The 26,181-nt window shown below is 39.7% G+C and overlaps 1 protein-coding gene across 1 annotated transcript in view; it reads right to left on the bottom strand.

Moving 5' to 3' along the window:
• DSTN (destrin, actin depolymerizing factor) overlaps nucleotides 1-25,638 on the bottom strand; it is a 37,660-nt gene extending 12,022 nt beyond the window's left edge. Inside the window, exon 1 of the mRNA XM_082857261.1 lies at nucleotides 25,354-25,638. Within this exon, the coding sequence (XP_082713387.1) occupies nucleotides 25,354-25,356 (3 nt within the window). The 5' untranslated portion in view covers nucleotides 25,357-25,638. The remainder of the gene's footprint in view (nucleotides 1-25,353) is intronic.
• Nucleotides 25,639-26,181: the final 543 nt, after the last annotated feature.

Here is a 26,181-nt window from a genome sequence, read left to right as displayed (position 1 = left end):
GCAGTTCGTCCAGTATGAGAGGAGGAAACCAGGATGTGGACTGGGTTCGGGGGAGAGGCCACCAACGGCAGGCCCAGGAGTCTGGAGGCACTGGGTATTTTTTGGAAAATACACGAAGCCATGCATGAGAGAGCCAGGACAGGAGGAGACTGGGGCAAGGAGACAACCTAAAGGCCACTGCAGTCAGCAAGGCCGGGGCCATGAGGCCTCCACCAGCGTGGCAGGCACAGTACAAGGAGGAGGCGGTGAGGACATCCCCTGTGCTCCACAGCCGCTGGCTGGGAAGGGAAGACAGCGAGGAAGCAGACAGAATCAAGTGTTCAGGTCAGTGACCAGGAGGCTGACTGATATCACCAAATGCTCATTTTCTCTCATCTTCCCACTGCGGTGGCTTTAGGGGCTTCGATGTTAAACAAGTACGATTTCTTTACGACTACTAACACTGTAATACTAACTTTTGCCCTTGAAAGTAATTTAAAACATGCACGAGGCAACATGTACATTAGATTCAATTGTAATGAATAAAATATGCTTGAATTTGTTAGACCTTGATTTACTTAGTATATACTTGGAATACACTTGATATGGAAGATTAAACAACTGGTGCCTAGACTCTTGATAATGATTTTTATAAAGCTGGACTAAAATAAAACCGCGAGGGCAGACTGGGAAGGCAGGGGACACCACTCCTCCAGCCCGGCGCCTCTGCCACTGCTCCTCCATGGGCTCACGGGCACCAGCAGGGCTCTTCTTCCACCTTTGACTCTGGGGGGTGAACGGGAAAGCCTGGGGTACGGACTAGTGGGATGGAAAAAAGATAAACTACTCCTTAAGTAACTACAGTTTATTAACTTTTTAGAGGCCAAAAGCAGATAACTTGATATTAAAGCACCAGAATTATGAGAGCAACAGCTCCACCCAAGCTTCCCCACTAACCAGCTGTGTCACCTCGGGCGTGTCATTTAACATTTCCTGAGTAAAGGAGCTCCTTCAACTGATTTACTTAGCGGCATGCACCAGGGCAGTAGGATCACCTGGGGATCCTGTTAAAATGCAGATTTTGCAGATTCTGATTCAGAATATCTGGGGTAGAGTCTGAGACTCTGCATTTCCAATCAGCCCCAGGTGACAATCACTAAACTGTTGCTCTAAAATTTCAAGAAACATTAAAATCTTAGCTCATTGCTATTTTACTTCTTTGCCTACAAGTTTAACTTTTATAATGAAGCAGTAGTGATAGCGTACATTATAAAAACTAATAGGCCCAAAGTCAAAGCATTTTTTGAGCCACAGACTCCTGGTAAAGCCTATGGGTCCTTTCTCAACATGGTATTTCAATCAAAATAAAAGATACAGCATTAAAAAAAAACCAATTATATTGAAATACAGTTCATCTATCATGATGGTTAAGAATTCCTGTGAGTATTAAATTCTGTGGATTTGTTATCACATTTCAATGAATCTCTTAAAAACAGTTGTAACACTAATATTCAGAATCATTTGTTCACTGTGTTTTTTACCTAATAGAAAAGATCCTCTCCTATAAGTCTCAGTTTTCAGTATTTCTCTAAAATGTTAATTATTAACATTTTAACTGCTCAGCTGTCAAGAAATCCAAAGTTTATTTTTTAAAGCAAAACCAAATTCAGTTGCAATTTTAAATTTACTTCTAAAGAGTTATTTATATTCAACTGCAAAGTTTTAACAATAAAGACCATTAAAGGATACTTTGAAATAGGACCAAAATCTGCTGCACTGTTGGGAAAGAAAATCTTGAGAGCAAAAATAGATTGCTATTACAAGAGCCTTGTGATTACCTTAAAAAGATATGTTATCCACGACTTCAGTTTCTCTCTGTTCTGTACCAGTGACCACTGGAGAATAACAGTTGCTTTCAGAACTCCACCCCCATGTTAAAATAGTTGCTGTTAAATGATTCTTCACTTATCTTCTCTCACGTGACTACCAGTTTTAACTTGTACCTGAAGCATAATGGATCTCAAACCTGAGTCTCCTCTGGCAGAGCTTGTGTAAAACACTGATTCAGAGATTAAATGCATGATGTACACGGAGGCACTGTCTTTATATTCAACATTCATCCAGTGTACGCGTCTTTAAATAAAGTTACTACTCACAAACAGAGGGGGAAGTAAAAGCTACAAAGACTATGAAACACTGGGTATTTTAAAGTTAAAACATCAACTCTCTCCACTTCTAGAGTAAGGGTGGTAATCTTTGAAAGAAGCTCAAGTTTTCTGATTCAATTATTGTAGATAACGGAACCAGGCCAAAAACGAAATATGATGGCTTACAGCAGCCTACCTTTCAACAAAACTTCAGAAACAGTGGTCTATGTCTATACTACCAAACTCAGGTAGGATGCCTGCTGGCTCCATAACTGATGCCAACTACACTTAACTCAATCCTCATTGGAGAAAACAGGAATGAAAGCTATTGTTTTGCCTCAGAAAATTATTAATTTTTAAAAAATTATTTTTCTAAGCTGAGCGTCTGAAACATTTGAAAGTAGAATACTGCATAGCAGACAAATACAGTTTCAAATTTACAAACACCTGGCAGAAAAAAATGGCATTAATTAGGTCCTTTCTCAACCTACCAACTCTTAAACACCCACCATAACTGCTAATCAAAGGAGTTGGGGAGTTTAAATGGGTTCACAATTATCCTTCATTTACACCATGCCTTGCACAAGGGCCAAGAGAATCAGAAAATTACTGACTACAGAATATTTAGGCTTTTGGCTACTACAACTGGTGCCTCTGAGCAATAATGTTCACACAACAAATAAAATGAGAGTGACAAGTACTTCAGGGACATTTTTACATGTAAGATTTAAGAACCTCACAGATCCTGTGTCAAGATGGGAGGCAGAATACATACATTTAATTTATCTCCCTACCAAAAAGCCACTGAGAGTTCAAATAAGAATGAATGAAATTAGTTTGAGAAGCATTTAGGTCTCTAGATCCCCTCCTGAACTCCACTCTGCCGCCACCCCACTCCCTGGAATACTGGAGGTTATTCTCTGGAGGAGGTAAACAGTAGGTCTTTCTGGCTTAGTTATCATACTGAAAACAGGAAAATAGGTGGCCATATGCAAATGATGCTAAGACACTCCACCTCCAACACCACCTTGAAGCTGTGCTGAACAACAGAACTTTCTGTGATGATACAAATGTTCTCTGTCTGCACTGTCCAATATGGCAGCCACTACCACACACGGCTACTGAGCACATGAAATATGGCTAATGCAACTGAGGATTTTAAATAGTTTAACATAAAATAACACATAAAATTAACTCAATATGTACCAAAATAGTATATATTGGGTAGACAAATCTATAAAACATATTACGTAGTTTTCTACCTTGGAAAAACACTATACTATTTAGCGTTATGGATGCCTCCTGTCCTCAGGAACCACCGTTACTATACTATGCAGTAAAATAATGCCCCCAAGGGCAAGGATTTCAACTCCAGTTTACTGTAATAATTATGGCCAACTATTTCTGGAGGTAAGGAAGCAATCTTGGGGGGATAAGAGACTTATAATAGACTCTTTTTTTGGCACGGGGATATTCTGAGTGTTAATTTGGAAGAGTCAAAACAACCAGACAGCTTAAAATTTTTATTTGAAACAGTAATTTCTACCTGTCCTCTGACGACCGCAACTACAGATTTAAAAAACATACTGACATTTGATGTATCTCTCTCCTTTCTTCCCGTGACTATTAAATGGATGAACAGCAAAGATATGAAGAACACAAAGGATGAGAATGGTCTTCTTTAACAGTCAAGATTGAGTCACACCACCTCTTACCATTATCCTCTGCACAACTATCAGCTACAGGTGTGAAGCAAAGGTCACAAGGATGAAAACTGGGGCCTGCTGTGGGGCGAGCTAACAGGCTCTGCCTTAAAATCTGTCCCTGCCCAGTAAGTAAAGATCAGTCAGGCAAGCACAGAGCAAATCCTCCATCCCTTGATAAGCCCAAAATGTCCACAGCTGCTGAGTACAGTTTTCTAGACCGTGCCTGGCCAAGGGGGCCAAGAAAGAGCTAAATTAAGCCCCTGCTCCACTAGCCGAGAGGCGCATCTGCAGGGCTGCGAAGCTGGCAGCAGCGCCATCTGCCTGCCTCCTGGGGCTGCGCCACCGAGGGAAGCGCCGTTCTGTCGTTTGCGCAGTCACTACACAGGCCAGCAGCGAGCCAGAAAATGTTCCAAGTTAACCCTCTGCCCTGATACACTAGCTCATCCCCCAAAGCCAGGGTGACTAAACTGTTAAATTTACAGCCAATTTCCACTTGTAGAAGTCCTTCATTCACCTCATAGCAAAGTACAGACAGTGTCCTTGAGACAGCCTATGTAGACTAAACAGCAACTCTCTACTAGCTGCATGTTAATGTTTAGAGTTCCACGAAAACCATTTTATGGTTACACCTTACTTAGTAAGGAAAAAAACTCATTCAATAACCTAAATTCTAGGAACCACCACCCACAGAAAAAAACCCGCCACCAAAAGAAAAATAACTTACAGAAAAATCATCTCAACAGCCAAAGTAGATTAGATAGAATAAAGGCCCAGTTGCTAAACATCTGTCTCACTCCGATTGTATGCAATCTTATTTACAGACAGTCTTACTAGGTATAACAGGTTCCCCACCTGCTGGGAGGCTGAGGCAGGGAGTCAGAAAGGCAAGGCAGGAACAATAAGGAGTTCCATAAACCTGACGGAGAAAGTAACAGCCCCCATTTCTCCCCCCACCCGCCTCAAATCTAGATAGAAAAATGGGAGGGGGTCCGAGCAACCAAGGGATAGAAGCACACTGGCAAAAAGTCCTAGGTCTTTCCTATTTTCTTTCAAGTGCCCAATTTCCTTCAGGATAAAATCCATGCCAAGCACTTTATGCCCTATCTTCCCAGCTTCCTTTCCCACTTCTCCCTGACGTGCACCCCGTAATTCCAGTCATGCACGACCTCTGGGATTCCCTGAATACACCACATTCTCTAGTGATACTTCCCTTCCTCCTCTGCCGCCGGCCAAGTCCTTCAGGGCTCAGCTCAGGCCTCCCCTCTGGGAAGGAAATGCTTACTTGGCCTCTCAACCACCACATGCTAACACAGAGGATGATTATTTCCATCACAGAATCATCAACGACTGTGATGAACTTTCTGTTGGGTGTCTCATTCTCTAGACTGTGCTCCTTAAGGTCAAGAACTAACAGTATCATTTTTTCTCCAACCCTATTCTACCTAAGAAATATCACCTACTTTATAAGGTTCTGAAAAATGATTATCCCTTAAAATTTTTATGAAATGTTGTATTTTTTCCCCATTCTTTATGGTACAATTCTTCAGTTTACACCAAGGAAAATACTACATCTCAAAACTTTAGGGTTTTCTGAAAGAAACAAAGCGAAAAACTTCTAAGCAATTTTTATTGATCTCCACAGAATATTTTGGTTCTGATCAGACCTGCTATTATTTTCTTTTTCCTAAAGATACAAAACTTCAGACCTCTGACATACTGTTTGCATATATTTATAATGTTTATCTTTTAGATTCCTCATAACTGACAAAAACAACTTGTAAAGAAGGAAAATTTTTACATCATTTGATTTTATAAGGACAACTCACTGCATATCACATCGTGGAACCATGAATGTACTTGCGATGATGATGAAACTGAAAGACATTATTTTTGAGCTATAACTGACACAGCATTGTTAGGTCACAACAACATACCTGTTGTTTCAAGTGTACAACATAATGATTCAGTATTTGTATACACTGTGAGATGATCACCATAATAAGTCTAGTTAGCATCCATCACCACACGTCGTTACAATTTTCCTTCTTGTGATGAGAACTTTTAAGATCTACTCTTTTAGCAACTTTCAAATATACAATAAGTACTATTACAATATTATAGTCACCATGCTGTACATCACATCCCCAGAACTTATTTATTTTATAATAGAAGTTTGTACCTTTTGACCACCTCCACCCATTTTGCCCACCACCCTGCCTCTGGCAACCACCAATTTGTTCTCTTTATCTATGAGTTTGGGTTTTTTTCTTTAGATTCCACATATAATTGAGATCATAAGGTATTTGTCTTCCTCTGTTTGACTTATTTCACTTAGCTTAATGCCTTCAAGCTACATCCATGTTGCTGCAAGTGGCAAAATCTCCTTTTTTATGGCTAAATAATATTCCATTTATGTATTTATATATGTGTGCACATTTTCTTTATTCACTTAACCATCAATGAACACTTAGGTTGCTTCTATGCCTTGGCTATTGTAAATAATGTTGCAATGAACAAGGGGTTGCATACATCTTTTATTCCTTTGCATAAATACCCAGAAGTGGAGCTGATGGATCATACGGTAGTTCTTTAATTTTTAATTAAATTAGAAGATCAGTATGAGGAATCTTCATACTGATTTCCATAATGGCTGAACCAATTTACATTCCCCCCAATAGTGCACAAGGGTTCCCTTTTCTTCACATCCTTACCAACACTTGTTATTTCTGTCTTTTTAATAATTGACATTCTAATGCATATATGGTCAATTAATTTATGTCAAAGGAGCCAAGAATAAAAAGTTGACCCTTGAACACCTTGGGGGTTAGGGGTACTGACCCTCTGCACAATTGAAAATCTGCATATAATTTTATAGTCAGCCCTCCAAGTCCATGGTTCCGCATTGGTGGATTCAACCAACCACGGATCGTGTAGTACTACAGCACATAGTTACTGAAAAAATCCACCTCTAAGTGGACCTGTGCAGTTCAAACCCATGCTATTCAAGGGTCAACTGTACAATGGGAAAGGACAATCTCTTTTAATAAATGGTTTTGGGAAAAGTGGACAGCCAGTACAGAAGAATGACACTGGACCACTATCTTATAGCATAAGGAAATTAACTCAAAAAATGGATTAAAGACTTGAATGGAAGATATGAAATTGCAAATCTCCTAAAAGAAAACACAGATGGTAAGCTCTTCGACATAGGTCTTGGTGATGATTTTTTGGATCTGACTCCAAAAACCAAAAGCAACAAAAGCAAAAATCAGTAAGTGGAACTATATCAAATGAAAACACTTCTGCACAGCAAAGAAAACTATCAACAAAATGAAAAGGCAATCTATTGAATGGGAGAAAATGTTTGCAAATCAGGTATCTGATAAGGTACATATCCAAAATATGTAAAGAACTCACTCACATACAACTCAGTAACAACAAAAAAAATTCAATTAAAAAATGAGCAGAGGCTCTGAATACACATTTTTCCAAAGACATAAAGATGGCCAAGAAGTACGTGAAAAGGTGCTCAACATCACTAATCATCAGGGAAACAATCAAAACCACCATGAGACATCACCTCAACTCTTGGTATCTTTATCAATGCCCTCTGCCTAACACATACACACAATTCCCCATCTACCCGGAACCGAAGCTGTTTAATAAATGTTTATTTAATCAACGTTAAGTTTTCTACTTAATATTCTGTTCTAAAGGTCACAAATATACACTTTTTATTTCTAAAACTGATATGTAAGCATCACTTAATTTCAGAATAAATGCTAGATAAGAGACATTAATGTATACAGTATTCAATTTGCAAAGAGTATGACCTTTAAGAAGTCAATATCCCATAAAACAAACTGACATATTTCAAAATTTCTGCAATCCCCTCTCCTGTTAAACAGCCATTTGATTCTGCAGTTGAAAAAATTTAAAAAGCACTACTTAATAATAAGATATATCTATTAGTGGTTTTATCCAAGGTGGAGAGAATGACTGTTTCAAGCACTTATTAATATTAGGGGGAAAAAGATCTCCACAATATTTTGCCTCACCTTTCACTAAGATAGGAAACAAAGAATACATTCCTAAACTGGGGAATGGAATACTGTTTGCAACAAAAGGAACAAACTGCTGATGTACAAATACCTTATCCTAAGTGAAAAGAACCCAGACTCAAATGTTATGACTGCACAATTCCATTTATATGATACTCGTGCAAAGGTGAAAGAAACTACAGGGACAAAGAACAGATCAGTGAGTCAGCTCTACACACCACCAGTCCCTCCCATCAGGAAACTTGCATAAGCCTCTCAGATAGCCTCATCCACCAGAGGGCAGACAGAAGAAGCAAGAACTACAATCCTGCAGCCTGTGGAACAAAAACCACATTCACAGAAAGACAGACAAGATGAAAAGGCAGAGAGCTATGTACCAGATGAAGGAACAAGATAAAACCCCAGAAAAACAACTAAATGAAATAGAGATAGGCAACCTTCCAGAAAAAGGATTCAGAATAATGATAGTGAAGATGATCCAGGGGGCTTCCCTGGTGGCGCAGTGGTTGGGAGTCCACCTGCCCATGCAGGGCGCGCGGGTTCGTGTCCCGGTCCGGGAGGATCCCACGTGCCGCCGAGCAGCTGGGCCCGTGAGCCATGGCCGCTGGGCCTGCGCTCCGCGACAGGAGAGGCCATGGCAGTGAGAGGCCAGAATACCGGGGAAAAAAAAAAAAAAGTGATCCAGGACCTCCAAAAAGGAATGGAGGCAAAGATTGAGTAGATGCAAGAAATGTTTAACAAAGATCTAGAAGAATTAAAAACAAACAGAGATGAACAATGCAATAACTGAAATGAAAACTACACTAGAAGGAATCAATAGCAGAATAACTGAGGCAGAAGAACAGGTACGTGGCCTGGAAGACAGAATGGTGGAATTCACTGCTGCAGAACAGAATAAAGAAAAAAGAATGAAAAGAAATGAAGACAGCCTAAGAGACCTCTAGGACAACATTAAACTCAACAACATTCGCATTATAGGGGTCCCAGAAGGAGAAGAGAGAGAGAAAGGACCAGAGAAAATATTTCAAGAGATTATAGTCGAAAACTTCCCTAACATGGGAAAGGAAATAGCCACCCAAGTCCAGAAAGTGCAGCGAGTCCCATACAGGATAAACCCAAGGAGAAACACGCCGAGACACACAGTAATCAAATTGGCAAACATTAAAGACAAAGAAAACTTATTGAAAGCAGCAAGGGAAAAATGGCAAATAACATACAAGGGAACTCCCATAAGGGTAACAGCTGATTTCTCAGCAGAAACTCTACAAGCCCGAAGGGCGTGGCATGATACACTGAAAGTGATGAAAGGGAAGAACCTACAACCAAGATTACTCTACCTGGCAAGGATCTCATTCAGATTCGATGGAGAAATCAAAAGCTTTATAGACAAGCAAAAGCTAAGAGAATTCAGCACCACCAAACCAGCTCCACAACAAATGCTAAAGGAACTTCTCTAAGTGGGAAACACAAGAGAAGAAAGGACGTACAAAAACAAACCCAAAACAATTAAGAAAATGGTCATAGGAACATACATATTGATAATTACCTTAAATGTGAATGGATTAAATGTTCCAACCAAAAGACACAGACTTGCTGAATGGATACAAAAACAAGACCCATATATATGCTGTCTACAAGAGACCCACTTCAGACATAGGGACACATGCAGACTGAAAGTGAGGGGTTGGAAAAAGATATTCCATGCAAATGGAAATCAAAAGAAAGCTGGAGTAGCAATACTCATATCAGATAAAATAGACTTTAAAAAAAAGAATGTTACAAGAATAAGGAATGACACTACATAATGATCAAGGGATCAATCCAAGAAGGTATAACAACTATAAATATATATGCACCAAACACAGGAGCACCTCAATACATAAGGCAACTGCTAACAGCTATAAAAGAGGAAATCAACAGTAACACAATAATAGTGGGGGACTTTTAACACCTCACTTACACCAATGGACAGATCATCCAAAATGAAAATAAATAAGGAAACAGAAGCTTTAAATGACACAACAGACCAGATAGATTTAATTGATATTTATAGGACATTCCATCCAAAAACAGCAGATTACACTTCCTTCTCAAGTGCACACGGAACATTCTCCAGGACAGATCACATCTTGGGTCACAAATCAAGCCTCAGTAAATTTAAGAAAACTGAAATCATATCAAGCATCTTTTCTGACCACAACGCTATGAGATTAGATATGAATTACAGGGAAAAAAAACATAAAAACCACAAACAAATGGAGGCTAAACAATATGTTACTAAATACCAAGAGATCACTGAAGAAATCAAAGAGGAAATCAAAAAATACCTAGAGACAAATGACAATGAAAACACGACGATCCAAAACCTATGAGATGCAGCAAAAGTAGTTCTAAGAGGGAAGTTTATAGCTATACAAGCCTACCTCAAGAAACAAGAAAAATCTCAAATAAACAATCTAAATTTACACCTAAAGCAATTAGAGAAAGAAGAACAAACAAAACCCAAAGTTAGCAGAAGGAAAGAAATCATAAAGATCAGAGCAGAAATAAATGAAATAGAAACAAAGAAAACAACAGCAAAAATCAATAAAACTAAAAGCTGGTTCTTTGAGAAGATAAACAAAATTGATAAACCATTAGCCAGACTCATCAAGAAAAAGAGGAGAGGACTGAAATCAATAAAATTAGAAATGAAACAGGAGAAGTTACAACAGACACCACAGAAATACAAAGCATCCTAAGAGACTACTACAAGCAACTCTATGCCAATAAAGTAGACAACCTGGAAGAAATGGACAAATTGTTAGAAAGGTATAACCTTCCAAGACTGAACCAGGAAGAAATAGAAAATATGAACAGACCAATCACAAGTAATGAAATTGAAACTGTGATTAACAATCTTCCAACAAACAAATGTCCAGGACCAGATGGCTTCACAGGTGAATTCTATCAAACATTTAGAGAAGAGATAACACCCATCCTTCTCAAACTCTTCCAAAAAATTGCAGAGGAAGGAACACACCCAAACTCATTCTATGAGGCCACCAGCATCCTGATACCAAAACCAGACAAAGATACTACAAAAAAAGAAAATTACAGACCAATATCATTGATGAATATAGATGCAAAAATCCTCAACAAAATACTAGCAAACCGAATCCAACAACACATTGAAAGGATCGTACACCATGATCAAGTGGGATTCACCCCAGGGATGCAAGGATTCTTCAATATACACAAATCAATCAATGTGATACACCATATTAACAAATTGAAGAATAAAAACCATATGATCATCTCAATAGATGGCAGAAAAAGCTTTTGGCAATATTCAACACCCATTTATGATAAAAACTCTCCAGAAAGTGGGCATAGAGGGAACCTACCTCAACATAATAAAGGCCATATATGACAAACCCACAGCAAACATCATTCTTAATGGTGAAAAACTGAAAGCATTTCCTCTAAGATTAGGAACAATACAAGGAAGTCCACTCTCACCACTATTATTCAACATAGTTTTGGAAGTCCTAGCCACAGCAATCAGAGAATAACAACAAATAAAAAGAATACAAATTGGAAAAGAAGTAAAACTGTCACTGTCTGCAAATGACATGACACTATACATACAGAATCCTAAAGATGTCATCAGAAAACTACTAGAGCTAATCAATGAATTTGGTAAAGTTGCAGGATACAAAATTAATGCACAGAACTCTCTTGCATTCCTATACACTAATGATGAAAAATCTGAAAGAGAAATTAAAGAAACAATCCCATTCACCATTGCAACAAAAAGAATAAAATACCTAGGAATAAACCTACCTAGGGAGACTAAAGACCTGTATGCAGAAAACTATAAGACACTGATGAAAGAAATTAAAGATGATGCCAACAGATGGAGAGATACACTGTGTTCTTGGACTGGAAGAATCAATACTGTGAAAATGACTATACACCCAAAGCAATCTACAGATTCAATGCAATCCCTATCAAATTACCAATGGCATTTTTTACAGAACTAGAACAAAAAACCTTAAAATTTGTATGGACACACAAAAGACCCCGAATAGCCAAAGCAATCTTGAGGGAAAAAAATGGAGCTGGAGGAATCAGACTCCCGGACTTCAGACTATACTATAAAGCTACAGTAATCAAGAAAATATGGTACTGGCACAAAAACAGAAACACAGATCAATGGAACAAGATAGAACGCCCACAGATAAACCCACACACCTATGGTCAACTAATCTATGACAAAGGAGGCAAGGATACACAATGGAGAAAAGACAGTCTCTTCAATAAGTGGTGTTGGGAAAACTGGACAGCTACATGTAAAAGAATGAAATTAGAACACTCCGTACGTAACACCATACACAAAAATAAACTCAAAATGGATTCGAGACCTAAATGTAAGACCGGACACTATAAAACTCTTAGAGGAAAACATAGGAAGAACACTCTTTGACATAAATCACAGCAAGATCTTTTTTGAACCATCTCCTACGGTAATGGAAATAAAAACAAAAATAAACAAATGGGACCTAATGAAACTTCAAAGCTTTTGCACAGCAAAGGAAACCATACTCAAGACAAAAAGACAACCTTCAGAATGGGAGAAAAGATTTGCAAACGAATCAACGGACAAAGGATTAATCTCCAAAATATATAGACAGCTCATGCAGCTCAATATTAAAAAAACAAAGAACCCAATCCAAAAATGGGCAGAAGACCTAAATAGACATTTCTCCAAAGAAGACATACAGATGGCCAAGAAGCACATGAAAAGCTGCTCAACATCACTAATTATTAGAGAAATGCAAATCAGAACTACAATGAGGTATCACCTCACACCAGTTAGAATGGGCATCATCAGAAAATCTACAAACAACAAATGCTAGAGAGGGTGTGGAGAAAAGGGAACCCTCTTGCACTGTTGGTGGGAATGTAAATTGATACAGCTACTATGGAGAACAGTAAGGAGGTTCCTTAAAAAACTGAAAATAGAATTACCATGTGACCCAGCAATCCCACTCCTGGGCATATACCCAGAGAAAACCATAATTCAAAAAGACACATGCACCCCAATGTTCATTGCAGCACTATTTACAATAGCCAGGTCATGGAAGCAACGTAAATGCCCATCGACAGACGAATGGATAAAGAAGATGTGGTACATACACACAATGGAATATTACTCAATAAAAAGGAACGAAATTGGGTCATTTGTAGAGACGTGGGTGCATCTGGCGACTGTCATACAGAGTGAAGTAAGTCAGAAAGAGAAAAACAAATATCGTATATTAACGCATATATGTGGAACCTAGAAAAATGGTACAGATGAACCGGTTTGCAGGGCAGAAAATGAGACACAGATGTAGAGAACAAACGTATGGACACCAAGGGGGGAAAGCGGCGGGGGTGGGGTGTGTGTGCTGAATTGGGCAACTGGGATTGACATGTATACACTGATGTGTATAAAATTGATGACTAATAAGAACCTGCTGTATAAAAAAATAAATAAAATTAAATTTAAATTTTTTTTAAAAAAAGAACATCAGTGGTTGTTGGGGATTGGAGGAGGTATTAATATGGGCACTTTTTTGGAGTGAAGGAACTATTCTATATTTTGATTGTGGTGGTAGTTACACAACTGTATATGGCCAAAATCTGCAGAACTTACACTAAAAATGGTGAATTTTACTTTACGTAAATTATCCTAAATGGAAAAAATATACATTACTTTTAGTTTTTACTTCAAGAGCAACAATGTAAAAAATACTCTAGTCCCTTTTGAGAAAGATAATACTGAACACACCATAAGCTAATGGTAAACGATGTTGTCTTAGCTTAACAACTTGGCTTCTCTGGAGGATGAGCTAGCATGTCAGTGAACCGAAGACAGGAAGCAGACTTGATGCTGTTGGTTAACTGATCTACCTTTGTTCCATGGTCACACTCAGTTTCTAAGCCCTACCAAATTCCTCCTTAAATGTGTATTTCAAATCTATTCCTTCTCATCTACTCTTCAAATCTTCTATCACGCCCAAGATTAAAAATCTTCACCAATTCCCAAGCACCCACAAAAGTCCAAATTCATTAACACAGCATAAGAGGCCCTTTATTATCTGAACCAACCTACCCTTCCAGATTTATCTTCCACCACAGGCAACGATATTACTCACTGTTACCTTTCAGGAAGCAATTTGGCCATTTTTACCAAGGGCCTTAAAACAATCTAAACTCTTTGACCCTTTAACCTAGTATTCCTACTTCAAGGAATTTATTCTGGGGAAATAATCTGCATAATACTAAAAATGAGACAGTCCAAATAAAAACAGAAGAATTACTAAGAAAATCATAATATATCCACAGGATAGCTTGTGATACAGCTGTTAAAATTATGTTTACGGTAAGCTTTTAATGACATGGGGGAAATAATTATGATTTGGTTTAAGTGAAAAAATAAGCTAGATATAAAGTTTTATGTACAGTAAAATACACAGAGGAAAAAGAAATTTCATCTCTAACAGTGGGAATATAAGTGACTTTATCTACTCCCTAGTTTCCTCTATTTTCCAAGTTTTCTATGATGAGCAAATTTTAAAAATCAGAAATATATACACACAAACACCAAACTTTTGACTCAGTAACTGCATACCTAGGACTCTATTTTGAACAAACAATGCCAATGAAGGCAAAGATTTATGCTCAAGGATGACTGGGCACTACTTACAATACGGATTAAAATCTAACAGGAAGATGATTTAATACCATCACTGTATATGCATAATACCATTACAGTTTAAATAGTTTTTACAGATATATTTAACACACCATAAAATTGACCCATTTAAAGTGTAAATTCAGTGGGCTTTAGTATATTCACATTGTGCATCCATCACAGTCTAGTTTTAGAACATTCTGAGCACCTTAAGAAGAAACCCAGTACTCATGAACAATCACTCCTCTTTCCCATTCTTACCAACCCCAAACCTAGCCAACCACAAATTTACTTCCTGTCTCTATGTATCTGCCAATCCTGGATATTCTATATAAATGGAATCATACAACATGCAGTCTTTTTCTGACTGGCTTCTTTCACTTTACATGTGTTAAGGTTCATCCATGTCATAGCATGTATCAGTATATCATTTATTTTACTGACAAATAATACTCCATTGTACAGATATACTACATTTTATCTATCCAATCATCAGTCGATGGACATCTGGGTTGTTTCCACTTTGAGGCTATTATGAATAACACTATGAACATTCATGTACAAGTTTTTATGTGGACATGTGTTTTCATTTCACTTGGGTATATAACTAGGAGTGAAACTGCTGGGTCATATGGTAACGCCTAAGTTTAACTTCTTGAGGAAATGTCAAACCGTTTTCCAAAATGGCTGCACCATTTTACATTCCCACCAGCAACATATGTGGGAGGGTTCCAACTTCCCCATGCCCTTGCCAACATGTTAGTTTTTTTACAGCCATCCTAGTGGGTATGAAATAGGATCTCACTATGTTTTGATCTGCATTTCCTAGTGGCTAATGATTTTGAGCATATTTTCATGAGCTTATTGACCATCTGTGTATCTTCCTTTAGAAAAATGTCTATTCAAAGCCTTTGCCCATATAATTCAGTTGTCTTTTTATTGTTGAGTTGTAAGAGTTCTTCATATATTCTGCAAGTTCCTTGTCAGACATATGATTTGCAAATATTTTCTCCCATTCTCTGGGTTGTCTTTTCCACTTTCTCAATGGTGTTCTTTGATGCAAAAAAGTTTTCAATTCTAATAAAGTCCAATTTACCTATTTTTCTCTTGGCACCTGTGCTTTTGGTGTCACTGCCTAAAAATACCACGAAAATTGTCAAAAAAAACACTGCCTAATCCAAGTTCACAAAGATTTATGCCTATGTTTTCTTCTAGGAGTTTTATAGCTTTAGCTCTTATATTTAGGTCTATGACCCATTTTGAGTTAAATTTTGTATATAGTGTGAAGCAGGGATCCAAATTCATTCATGTGGACATCACCTGTCCCAGCATCATTTGTTGAAGACGCTATTCGTTTCCCCATTAAATTAGCTTGACACCCTTGTCACATTGAGATGTGAGAAATAAAGGACATAAAACTGTTACAGATGAACTCAACTGTTTGAGAAAAATCTACATTGACATTCTCCAGATATTCACTATCTCCCTTATTTCCATTATAGTACTTATTACAATCTCCAATTATCTTATTTATTTACTGATTTCTTACCTGTCTCCCCCATGAGAATGTATATATTCCATAGGAAAAGGGACTTTGTCTTGTACACTGTTGAATCTCTAGAACCTACAACAGTACTTGATTCCCAGAAGGTACCTAACACTTATTTATTGAAAGAATGAGCATATGTTTAAAATGGCCTGAAAGAAAGTGCACCAAATGCACTCTGGATAGGGCTGTCATTACAACTCAATTTTCCTTAATGTTATATAACGAACATACATTATTATTACAATCAGATGTGAAGATATTTTAAAGATCTGTAATACTTCTGCATCAATTTATTGTTCCTCAAAGTTCCAAGAACCTCAATTTTTTTTTTTTTTTTTTTTTTTGGCGGTACGCGGGCCTCTCACTGTTGTGGCCTCTCCCATTGCGGAGCACAGGCTCCAGACGCACAGGCTCAGCAGCCATGGCTCACGGGCCCAGCCGCTCTGCGGCATGTGGGATCTTCCCGGACCGGGGCACGAACCCGTGTCCCGTGCATCGGCAGGTGGACTCTCAACCACTGCGCCACTAAGGATGCCCCAAGAACCTCAATTTTTGCCAAACTATTTTGGCTTCTTTTATATAGTACCCCAGCACAATGACACCACCAACTACCTAGTGGCTCAGGTCTAAATCTTCGGAATTATCTTTGATGTCTTTCTTTCCCCTATGCCACACACCCAAATGATCAGTAAGTCCGGTCAGCTCTTCCCCCAAATATACAATATCCAATCACTTCTCACTATCCCAGTACTAACAATCCTAATCCAAGCTACCACTGACTGATTGAATAATAGCAACCGTCAATCAGTTTTGTCCCCATTTGTACATCTAAATCCTATCTCACTCCACAACTTAACACCCTAACACCTCCCTACCACCAGACACCCGACAGTTTCCTGGTGCAATCACCTTGGCTCACCCAGCTCTAGCTCCTGCCTACAGTCCATTTCCTACTTTTCTCCCTGCTTTTCACTGAATTCCAACTACACAAACCTTTTTTTGTCCCTGGCATGTCAAGCTCATTCTCTTCTCAAGGCCTTTCTACTTACAGAGTTCCTTCTACCTAAAATGCTCTTAACATGGCTAGCTAGCTCCTTCTTGCCACGCAAGTCTTAAGCTCAAATGTCACCCCAAGAGGACTTCCCTAAGAATCTACCCCAAGGTAGCCAACTTTTCTAGTACTTCCTATTGATCACCCTATTTTTTTCACACCAGTTGCCATTACCTGACATGATCTTGTAATTTTTTGGTTGTCCCTCCCACCTGCCCACCTCCATTAGAATATAACTTCTACAAGGAATGGACTTTGTTTTTCTGTACTGTATGCCAAGTACCTGGGTCAGTTCTTGGCATATAATAACTTCTCAAATATTTATTGAATAGATGATTGCTATTCTAAACCTTGAGGGCAATGAACAACTGTGTTTCATTCTCCATTAATTACTTCAAGAAAAATATAACTATGAGTGGAAGACAAGATATTTTTACATCAAGGATCAAAATCACCTCAAAAGTCAAATTAAAAAGTTGATCATAAAAAAATGATCATATATAATGACTCCAAGTAAAATAAAATTAGTTTAAAGAAATAATAAACAATTAGAAACATGTTTTTATGCACTGCTTCATCGTTTTCATTTTATCTACAATTACTGAAGTAAACACTGGTGTACTCAGAATATAAAGAAAAGAGACTGTTAAACTTGGATCTAAGGTTGTTTAATATTATTATTTTAGCCAGTGCTGATAAGCACTTTACTATGTGCCAGGCATTGCTTTACTTATATGCATCGACAAAATGTTGTGATGGTTAAGTACTATTATCATTCCCACTTGGAGGAATGATGAAATTGAGGCACAGAACAGTCAGTAATGTGTCTAAGGTTATACAGTCAGTAAGTGGCAGAGCCAAGATTCAAAAAACCTAGGCAGCCAGACTCTGGGCTCAAGCTCTTAACCACTTCTCAGTATAGTTTAACAGTAATGATAACAATACCTACCTCACTGGGTTGCTAGAAGGATTGAGTGAGATAAGTTAACACAATGCCTGACACACAGCAAATACTTATAAGTTATCTAAGATAGCATTACTTCTTGTTCTTTCATTTGTTGAGCTTTCAAGTGCTTTTCTATGGTTCAGGATGCCTCAATGAGCATCAAATACTATTCAGTTTCATTTTTAAGAAAGAAAGAGAATTGGCATTACTGAGCAGTTTTTGCATGTCAGAATTAGTTGAAAGGTGCTACTCTAATAATACTTGCCTTATCTATCTCAAAGAATTTTCACTGTTAAGACTCGAACTAAATTATAACGCAATATACAAAGGGGAGGTACTATTCAATTAGTTCAGTACTTAAAACTCAATTCCCATTGTATTAAAAGAAAGGTATGTGGGAATAGAAAGTATAAAAATTAAAGTAATCCATCTCCATGGGACCCAGCCCCATCATAATGAAGAATGCCCTCTCATTCACTCATTCGTGTTCATTTGGTAACATCTGTTGTGGGCCTACTTGGAGAGGTGTTGTGGTACTGAAATATACAAATCCTAGCCAATGGAGCTCAACAGTCTAGTCCCACAAAACATTTTAATAAGTTCCATAAAAGGGATTCACAGGCTACCTCAGCACTGTTAGTCATATGCAGACATGCCAAGAATTAACAAAAGTGTTGGTACCCACACTAGCGTCCCCTTACAAATTAAACAGGCCAATCCACAAAGTCTGAGGCTGGTCTGTTAAGGTGGCCACTAACCACATGTGGTTTAGAGAGTCCATTAAACATGGCCAGTGCTGCCGAGGAACTCCATTTTTAATTTTATTTCACTTTAATTAACTTAAATTTTTAAATTCATTATCAATTCCATTACTGGAAAACTAAGTATGCTTGGAGCAACTTAAGTATATGACTCTGCTTTTTCAACTATAAATTTTATGTCTAAATATATACCAAATATTTCCAATGAAAATTGAGCATCTGAATTGAGCTGTGCTGAGTATAAAATATACAGTGGATTTCAAACAATTTGTATCAGAGAAGAATGTAAAATGTCTCATTTTTTAATTGATTAAATGTTGATACAATATTTCAGATATATTGGGTTAAACAAATTTCGTCTTTTCTTTTTACCTTTTTAATGGGGCTACTAGAAAATTTAAAAATACATATGTAACTCACATTTTATTTCTATTCGACAACATTGGTCTAAAGATGACTTACAACGTTTTTAAAACAAGGCCTCAATGATTTGAGAATTCCTCAGAGCTTCAGAGCTTCCATAACTGACTTAAAAGATAGCTCCAGAGCCAGCTGGAGAAGTTTTACCTATATCTGCCCATGGTTTAGTTTTAGCTCTATTACTTAAAAAAAAAAACACTACCACCAACAAAAATGTGCTTTGTGAAAGAATTTAAAAATTTACAAGTTGGCCATCTTCTGAAAACAAGCCAAGACAGGAATATGGGTAGAAAATTCTATGGGTAGAAAAATATGGGTAGAAATAGGAGGAACAACCTATAAAGTAACGCAAAAATGTTGAAAGTAGTAAACAGTCTTCCTCTAATGTGATCCAAAAGCACAAACACACAGATAAATCAGTTTTAAATGTAGGTTTCCTGCTACAGTACGCACTGAAGTTTCTACCTTTCAAGTGCTCGTCCTAAGCCTTGTTGCAACAGAATAAGAGTTCTTTGACGGTCCCTTGTCATGTCAAAAAAAATAAAGCCAAAATCTCCACCATTTCACACTACAGATTAAAATATGAATTTTAAGAATTCTGACTGCATTTTTCCTGAAATGAGCTACTTTTAAAAGATCTACCAAAAATGGATTCTTTATCATGAAATAGGGTAAACAGCACATAAGCATTACAACGTCAGCTACTAGAAGACAATCTAGAAGCTGAACAGCACATAAGCATTACAACGTCAGCTACTAGAAGACAATCTTACAAGAGTTAAGGATCACTCAAGACTATGTACTCAACTCTATGGGGGCCCTTGTACAGAAGATTCCTTGTACATGAATTCCAAGATTCCATGAATTAAGTAACAAGTCTGTCAAAGCATTACTGAGATGAACCAATCTGATGTTTATTTTTCTATGCTTCTCCCAATGTAAAATTTCAAGCAAAATGAACAGGAGACAGCTTTTAGAAGCAGGACAACTCCAAGTGAAAACTCATTTCTAACACCAATGATTAAAATATTTCTGAGTGTTACATATAAATCTTTGGGTATGTCTTTCATGGAAAACCTAGAGAGGAATATTAGGCTATGTGGAAAGGTAGCTCAAGATGCTTAAATAACAAGCATCATGTTTATGGTTTATTATTTTCTGTGGTTTAGGTATGCAAATAGCAAAGACTACGACAGAGACCAGGCCTAGTTATTCAGACTAGAGCATTACTCTGTAGATAAAAAAAAAAGTACATGTTAAAACAACAGTTTTTAAAGAGTTTCAATTTTTTTTTCAAATTTCAAATGTGGTGTTCGGCTCAAAGTATCTTAATTATTACTGAAAGAAAATATAAGTTACATTAACATAAACAAAAACACAAATGTTTAGAATCTTCCTGTATACAATAAACACTATTTTGATTTAAAACAATTCTGTTTATGAAAACGATTATGGTTATTTGTTTTATTTTTTTAATAGCCTTTATTTTGTAGAGACATTGTAGGTTCACAGCAAAATTGAGCAGAAAGTACAGTTTTCCCGTACATCCCATGTGTGTTTGTTTTTAACATTTTGGCTAGAAGCCACACATAACCTAGATTTTATATAGTGCCCAGGAAAAGCAAAAGACATATTGACCATCTTGTCCAAAAGCCTCACATTTGGAGAATTAAAATAGTTCTGGTAGAGGCCTGTTAAGTTCTAGGTAGCCTAAATTAAGTAAAACTTAATCATCACGGTTGCAAATTCTTTGTTGCCTTTATTCCCCAGAAAAACACCCTCAGAAAAGGCGCTGGGATTCCTTCTGGCCCTCTGAAAATTGTGTTTCTGATGCAACCGCCCATTAAAAAATACGCAATCCCAAATTAAAAATCCCCAAAAGGGAGGAAAAAGAAAGAAAAGGGTAAGTATAGAACAGAGGATGTTAATCTCCACGCCCTGTGGCAAAGATGGAACGCTACTCTGGATCACTGTGCATTCTACCACAACCAGGGCCTCACAAGGGCAGGTGGCTAGAATTAAGAGTACTGAACTTCTGTTACTTAGCAGCTTGAGAGGCAGGCAAAGAAAAGCAGGTGCCAGAGGCAAGGTATATTAGTCTTCATTATGCAGGTCTGGCTTTGACAAGCACATTCTCGCTGATTTTCTTTTAAGGTTAGATTTACTTTATGGCTCCACAAATGAGTTTATATGAAGACGTGAGGAGTATTTACACAGTGTCAGGGTCACTGAAAGCTCATGCATGTAAAAACATAAGCTGCAACAAGAATGAAAAGATACTCAACTACTGCTAATCAGAGAAATGCAAATTAAAAGAATGAGAAACCATTTCACACCTATCAGATTGGTTTTCAAAGTCTCATAATGCCAAATAGTGAAAATAGAGAAACAGGCTCGTGAAAGCAGCTGATGGGAGGCAAACTAGAACTAAACCTCACCAAGTTCTTTTTTTCAAAGTTGCAAAAGGATACACGAAGCATGATAACATTTATGTAAAATCTTAAAATACGTCAAGGCAACATATATTATTACAGATGCATACATGTACAACTGAAAGTATGGAAACATCAATGAAATGTGTTAGTTTCAGGTGACTGTGCTGAACTTTTACCTGAGCCCTGAGCTCCTGAAAAGCAGTGAAGATTAAGAAATTCACTCCCATCATTTTGTGTTCAGGGCAACAGAAGGATCCTGCTCTTGCTTACTTCCAGATTAAGACATGTCCCCAGGCTTCCTCAAGACTCCTCAGTTTACCAGCCCCAGGTCTCTGTCCTTTTTTGTTGTTTTTTTGTTTGTTTTTGAGATGTTCCTCATTTCAATTAATGTTCTCTCAAATGCAATAACCTGCAAAAATCATCTCCTTAATCGGCCAGTACATTACGTCTTTGACACAGGAGTGGTTACCTCTGGGGAGAGAAGGGAATGGGATGAGGAAAAAGATGCGTATTTACCTGTAAAGGTAACATAAAAACCTGAAATATGGCAAAAAGTTAACCTTTTCTTTTTTTGTACAAAGGAACTTATTATTCTGTGTACCTTCCTGTTTAAAATGTTTCAAAATTAATTTTTAAATTATTTTAAAACCTGATGTGGAGTCAGAAAAGGCCACAAGTCAATAAAACCTTTACAGACTGTTTTCTAATATGTTAAATGGGCACAGGAACACATGCCCAACCTCTTCCACTAGATTGCTGTAAGTAAAAGTGTTTTTGCTAATCATCAAGTGGAAGAATACAGGTGTAATTCAGTCTGAGCCAACAGCTCAGTTTGTTAGAGCCGAGTTCTGATTAGGGTAAGGTTAAGGGTTAGATTATCATGCAGACCTTTACTGTTTCAGGGACAAGACTACACTCTGACTTCCCAGAGAGCCACTGGTTACAAGAGGAGCTAGGCCAGTCTCCTGTGATGTCTCAATCCATACCCAACAGGAAGAACTACTCAGCAGATAACCCTAGGAATTTCATGGTAGGCTGGTAAATAATCTTTGTATGAGGAAGCTGGCACACCCAGTACACACGCACACCAAAGTTTTGTTTGGAGTGTGTAGATGTGGTTCCTGTGGAGGGTAGGCTTTTTTTTTTTTCTTTGGCACTGTAAAGTGAGACTTTAAAAACATGAAATCTCATCTTAAAGTGCTCAGGGTGATCTGAGTTGGTTTCAAATTGCTTTATTCCCAAGTGCTTCGAGAAGACTTGGTGAGTACCAGGAAGTGATTTTGTTAATGTAGAACAAATCCATCAACAGTTAAAATTTAATCTGAAAAAAAAAAAAAATCTTAGAAACTTGGAACCAAGTATCCAACCAACAGATCTAAACAGTTTCAAATACAGAGGTAAAGTGCTAAAATCAGGGAATAAACGTACATCTTCATAATATTCTCTAATAGCTGGAATGAAGGGAGAAGCTCTGTGCTCATAAGGCTAAATACAAGAGTAAGCTTTAAAAATGGTCATCTGGGGCTTCCCTGGTGGCGCAGTTGGTTGAGAGTCCGCCTGCCGATGCAGGGGACACGGGTTCGAGCCCCAGTACGGGAAGATCCCACATGTCGCAGAGTGGCTGCACCCGTGAGACATGGCTGCTGAGCCTGCAAGTCCGGAGCCTGTGCTCCGCAACGGGAGAGGCCACAACAGTGAGAGGCCCACGTACAGCAAAAAAAAAAAAAAAAAAAAAAAATGGCCATCTGCACAAATGAATTGATCTACGAAACAGACACAGACTCACAGACAAAGAGAACAGACTTGTGGTTGCCACGGGGGAGGGGGTTGGGGAGGGACAGACTGAGGTTGGGGTTAGCAGATGTGAGCTTCTACATATAGATCCTACTGTATAGCACAGAAAACTATACTCAACATCCTATGATAAACCATACTGGAAAACAATATTTTAAAAAGAATGTATATATATGTATGACTGAAGCACTCTGCGGGACAGCAGAAATGAACACAACATTGTAAGTCAACTGTGTCAATTAAAATAATAAAATAAAGATGGTCACCTGTATTCTAAACTCTCTTTCTTTACAAGCATCCTAACAAGAGTAGTTCATAAGTTCTTCCGACCTCCCGAAGTGTGAAACGTACTCGGAATCACCCATCTTGATTAATTTTTATTTCTCCTCCTCCTTTTGAACCATAAATATTTTAAACAGACTCTTCATTTTATTTGAATGTATAGAAATAAGAAAGTTAAGCTTTAAAGTTTAAGCATTTAGCTAAAGTAAAAAGGTTTGGTCCTATTTTCAAACAGAAAATAAAGTTATGTCAAATCAGAAGGCACTAAAGCCGGCTCCAGCCTGATTCAAAGCACTTTCGTCTGAGTGTATGGTCTTAAATTTATGAAAACTCAAAGCCCTAAGATTAAGTCTTTTAGCATAAAGTAGTACAATCTTAAAGAAGTTAGAAAGTTGTAAGATGCCGATCTCCTTTGTAGCTTACAAAATCAAACCAAAGAAGAACCAAAAACTGAACAACATCAAATTCGTACTAAATATCCTCAGTCATCCAGAAACTACTGTTAATCTCTAATTTTCTTCCACCACTGAGCCAGTCTGCATAGCCCTGAAAGGTGCAATACCTTAAGAAAACCCAAATTGTCATTCAGTGAAAACACTGTGTAGGAAGATAAACTGGTACCAACTGTTTCCAGGCAGACAGATGCAATAACAGTGTAATATTTCCAGCAAAGTCTGGTAAGCCTTTGCCTGCAAATCATTGACCAAAAATGGTAACAGAATGCGCAGACTACAGAAAACGACAAAATGTCCTACTTGATCGTCCACTTAAGAGCACGGGTCTACAGCAAACGAGAGTGACAGTTTAGAGGGGAAAATACGTGAATTAAGCAGTCCAACACCTACAATATGCGGAACATCTGTTTACTTTTTAGCGACTCGGATAGCTTAATGGACTTTAAAAAGCTTTTTCATTTGCTTTAGTTAGCATCCCAGCATCATGCCCACCCCCTGCCCGCTAAATACTGGCAGAGCCAACCTGTTTGCAGGTAAAAGAAAATCTGTGACCGTACATGGAGGCCGGACAGGCCACCGCCCCGCCGAACGCGCAGGACGAGGAGCTGCGGGACGCGGACCACCGGGGGCGGCAGCAAAGGACCGCAGGCCCGGTTCGGAATCGTGGGGGTCACGCTCGGTGGCCATCCCGCCCCCCAAGTGGCTCAATAAAGGCCTCGTTCCCTCCTCAAGACGCACGGACCTCAGGGGCCGAAACCGCCCGAGTCGCCGACCGCCCGCTCCCGGCCTTGGCGAAACGTGCGCCAAAGAGGCCCCACCCGGGAGCGCGGGCGGACCCCGGGCGGCGTCGCCGGGGCGGGGGGGGTCGACCCCGGCTGGGCTACCGAGGCCAGGGGGAGGCCCCGCGCCGGCGGCGACGGCGAGAATGCAGCGGCCGGGGAGCCGCCCCGGCGCGGGGCCCAGCGGGTCCGCGGCGGCCGAAGCCCGGGTCCCCCCGCGCCGCCGCCGCCCCGACCCCGCGGCGCCCCGGGCCCCCAGCTTACCATCTTCGCCGCGGCGGCCGCAGAGCGCGGAGAGGGAGCCGGCGAGCACCAAGTCTGCGGAGGGACCTCCTCACAGCAGCCCCACTAACCTCCCAGGGACTGGCGGGCGCCTCGGGCCCAGACGCGGCGGCGCACGTCACGCGCTGCCCACCGTTGCTACGCAACCGGCCGGCCTGGCAACGCCCCGCCCCGGCAGTCCCCCCCCAACCCCGACTCCGCGGGGGCGGGGTCTTCCTCGCCTTCCGGAGAAGGGGCACCGGGTACCCCTCACCAGCTCTGGCCTGTGGGGCGGGGGCGAGGTCCTCCCCCAACAGCTCCGGACGAGGGGGCGGAGCTTCAGCTGGCACCTGCGGGCGAGGGGCGGTGGCCCCTTCACCGGGGCGGGGCCACGTAGCGCCCCGCCCACTGCGCCGCCGTTGCCCTTACATGGAAGTAGCCACCTGGCCAGGTGTGCACCGCCGCGAGGGGCGGGGCCTGGGAGGGGGAGGGGTGAGACGGGCGGGGCCCGCGGCGGAGGAGACGGGAGGGAGGAGGGAGGGGGAGGGAGGGGGAGGGAGGGAGGGGGGAGAGGGAGGGAGGGAGGGGGGAGAGGGAGGGAGGGAGGGGAGAGGAGGAGGGGGAGGGAGGGAGGGACGAAGAAAGGACCAGCGGGAGCCGGGGCGCGGGCGGTCGCGGGGGCCGCGCGTCCCGCATTTTTTACCTACTTTGGTGAGATTCCCGCCATCCTCGCCTGATTGGCCCAGACCTGCACGTCTGGCCCTCGGGCGAGAGGAAAAATCTGCACATTTTTCCTCTTTGCCGAGGCGACTGTGGCGATTCAGAGCGCTC

Source organism: Leucopleurus acutus (assembly GCF_964270905.1).
Source record: "Leucopleurus acutus genome assembly, chromosome: 16".
In the NCBI taxonomy this organism is placed as follows: Eukaryota; Metazoa; Chordata; class Mammalia; order Artiodactyla; family Delphinidae; genus Leucopleurus; species Leucopleurus acutus.
Note: the sequence above shows the minus strand (reverse complement) of the source record. Positions and strands in the feature narration are given on the sequence as shown.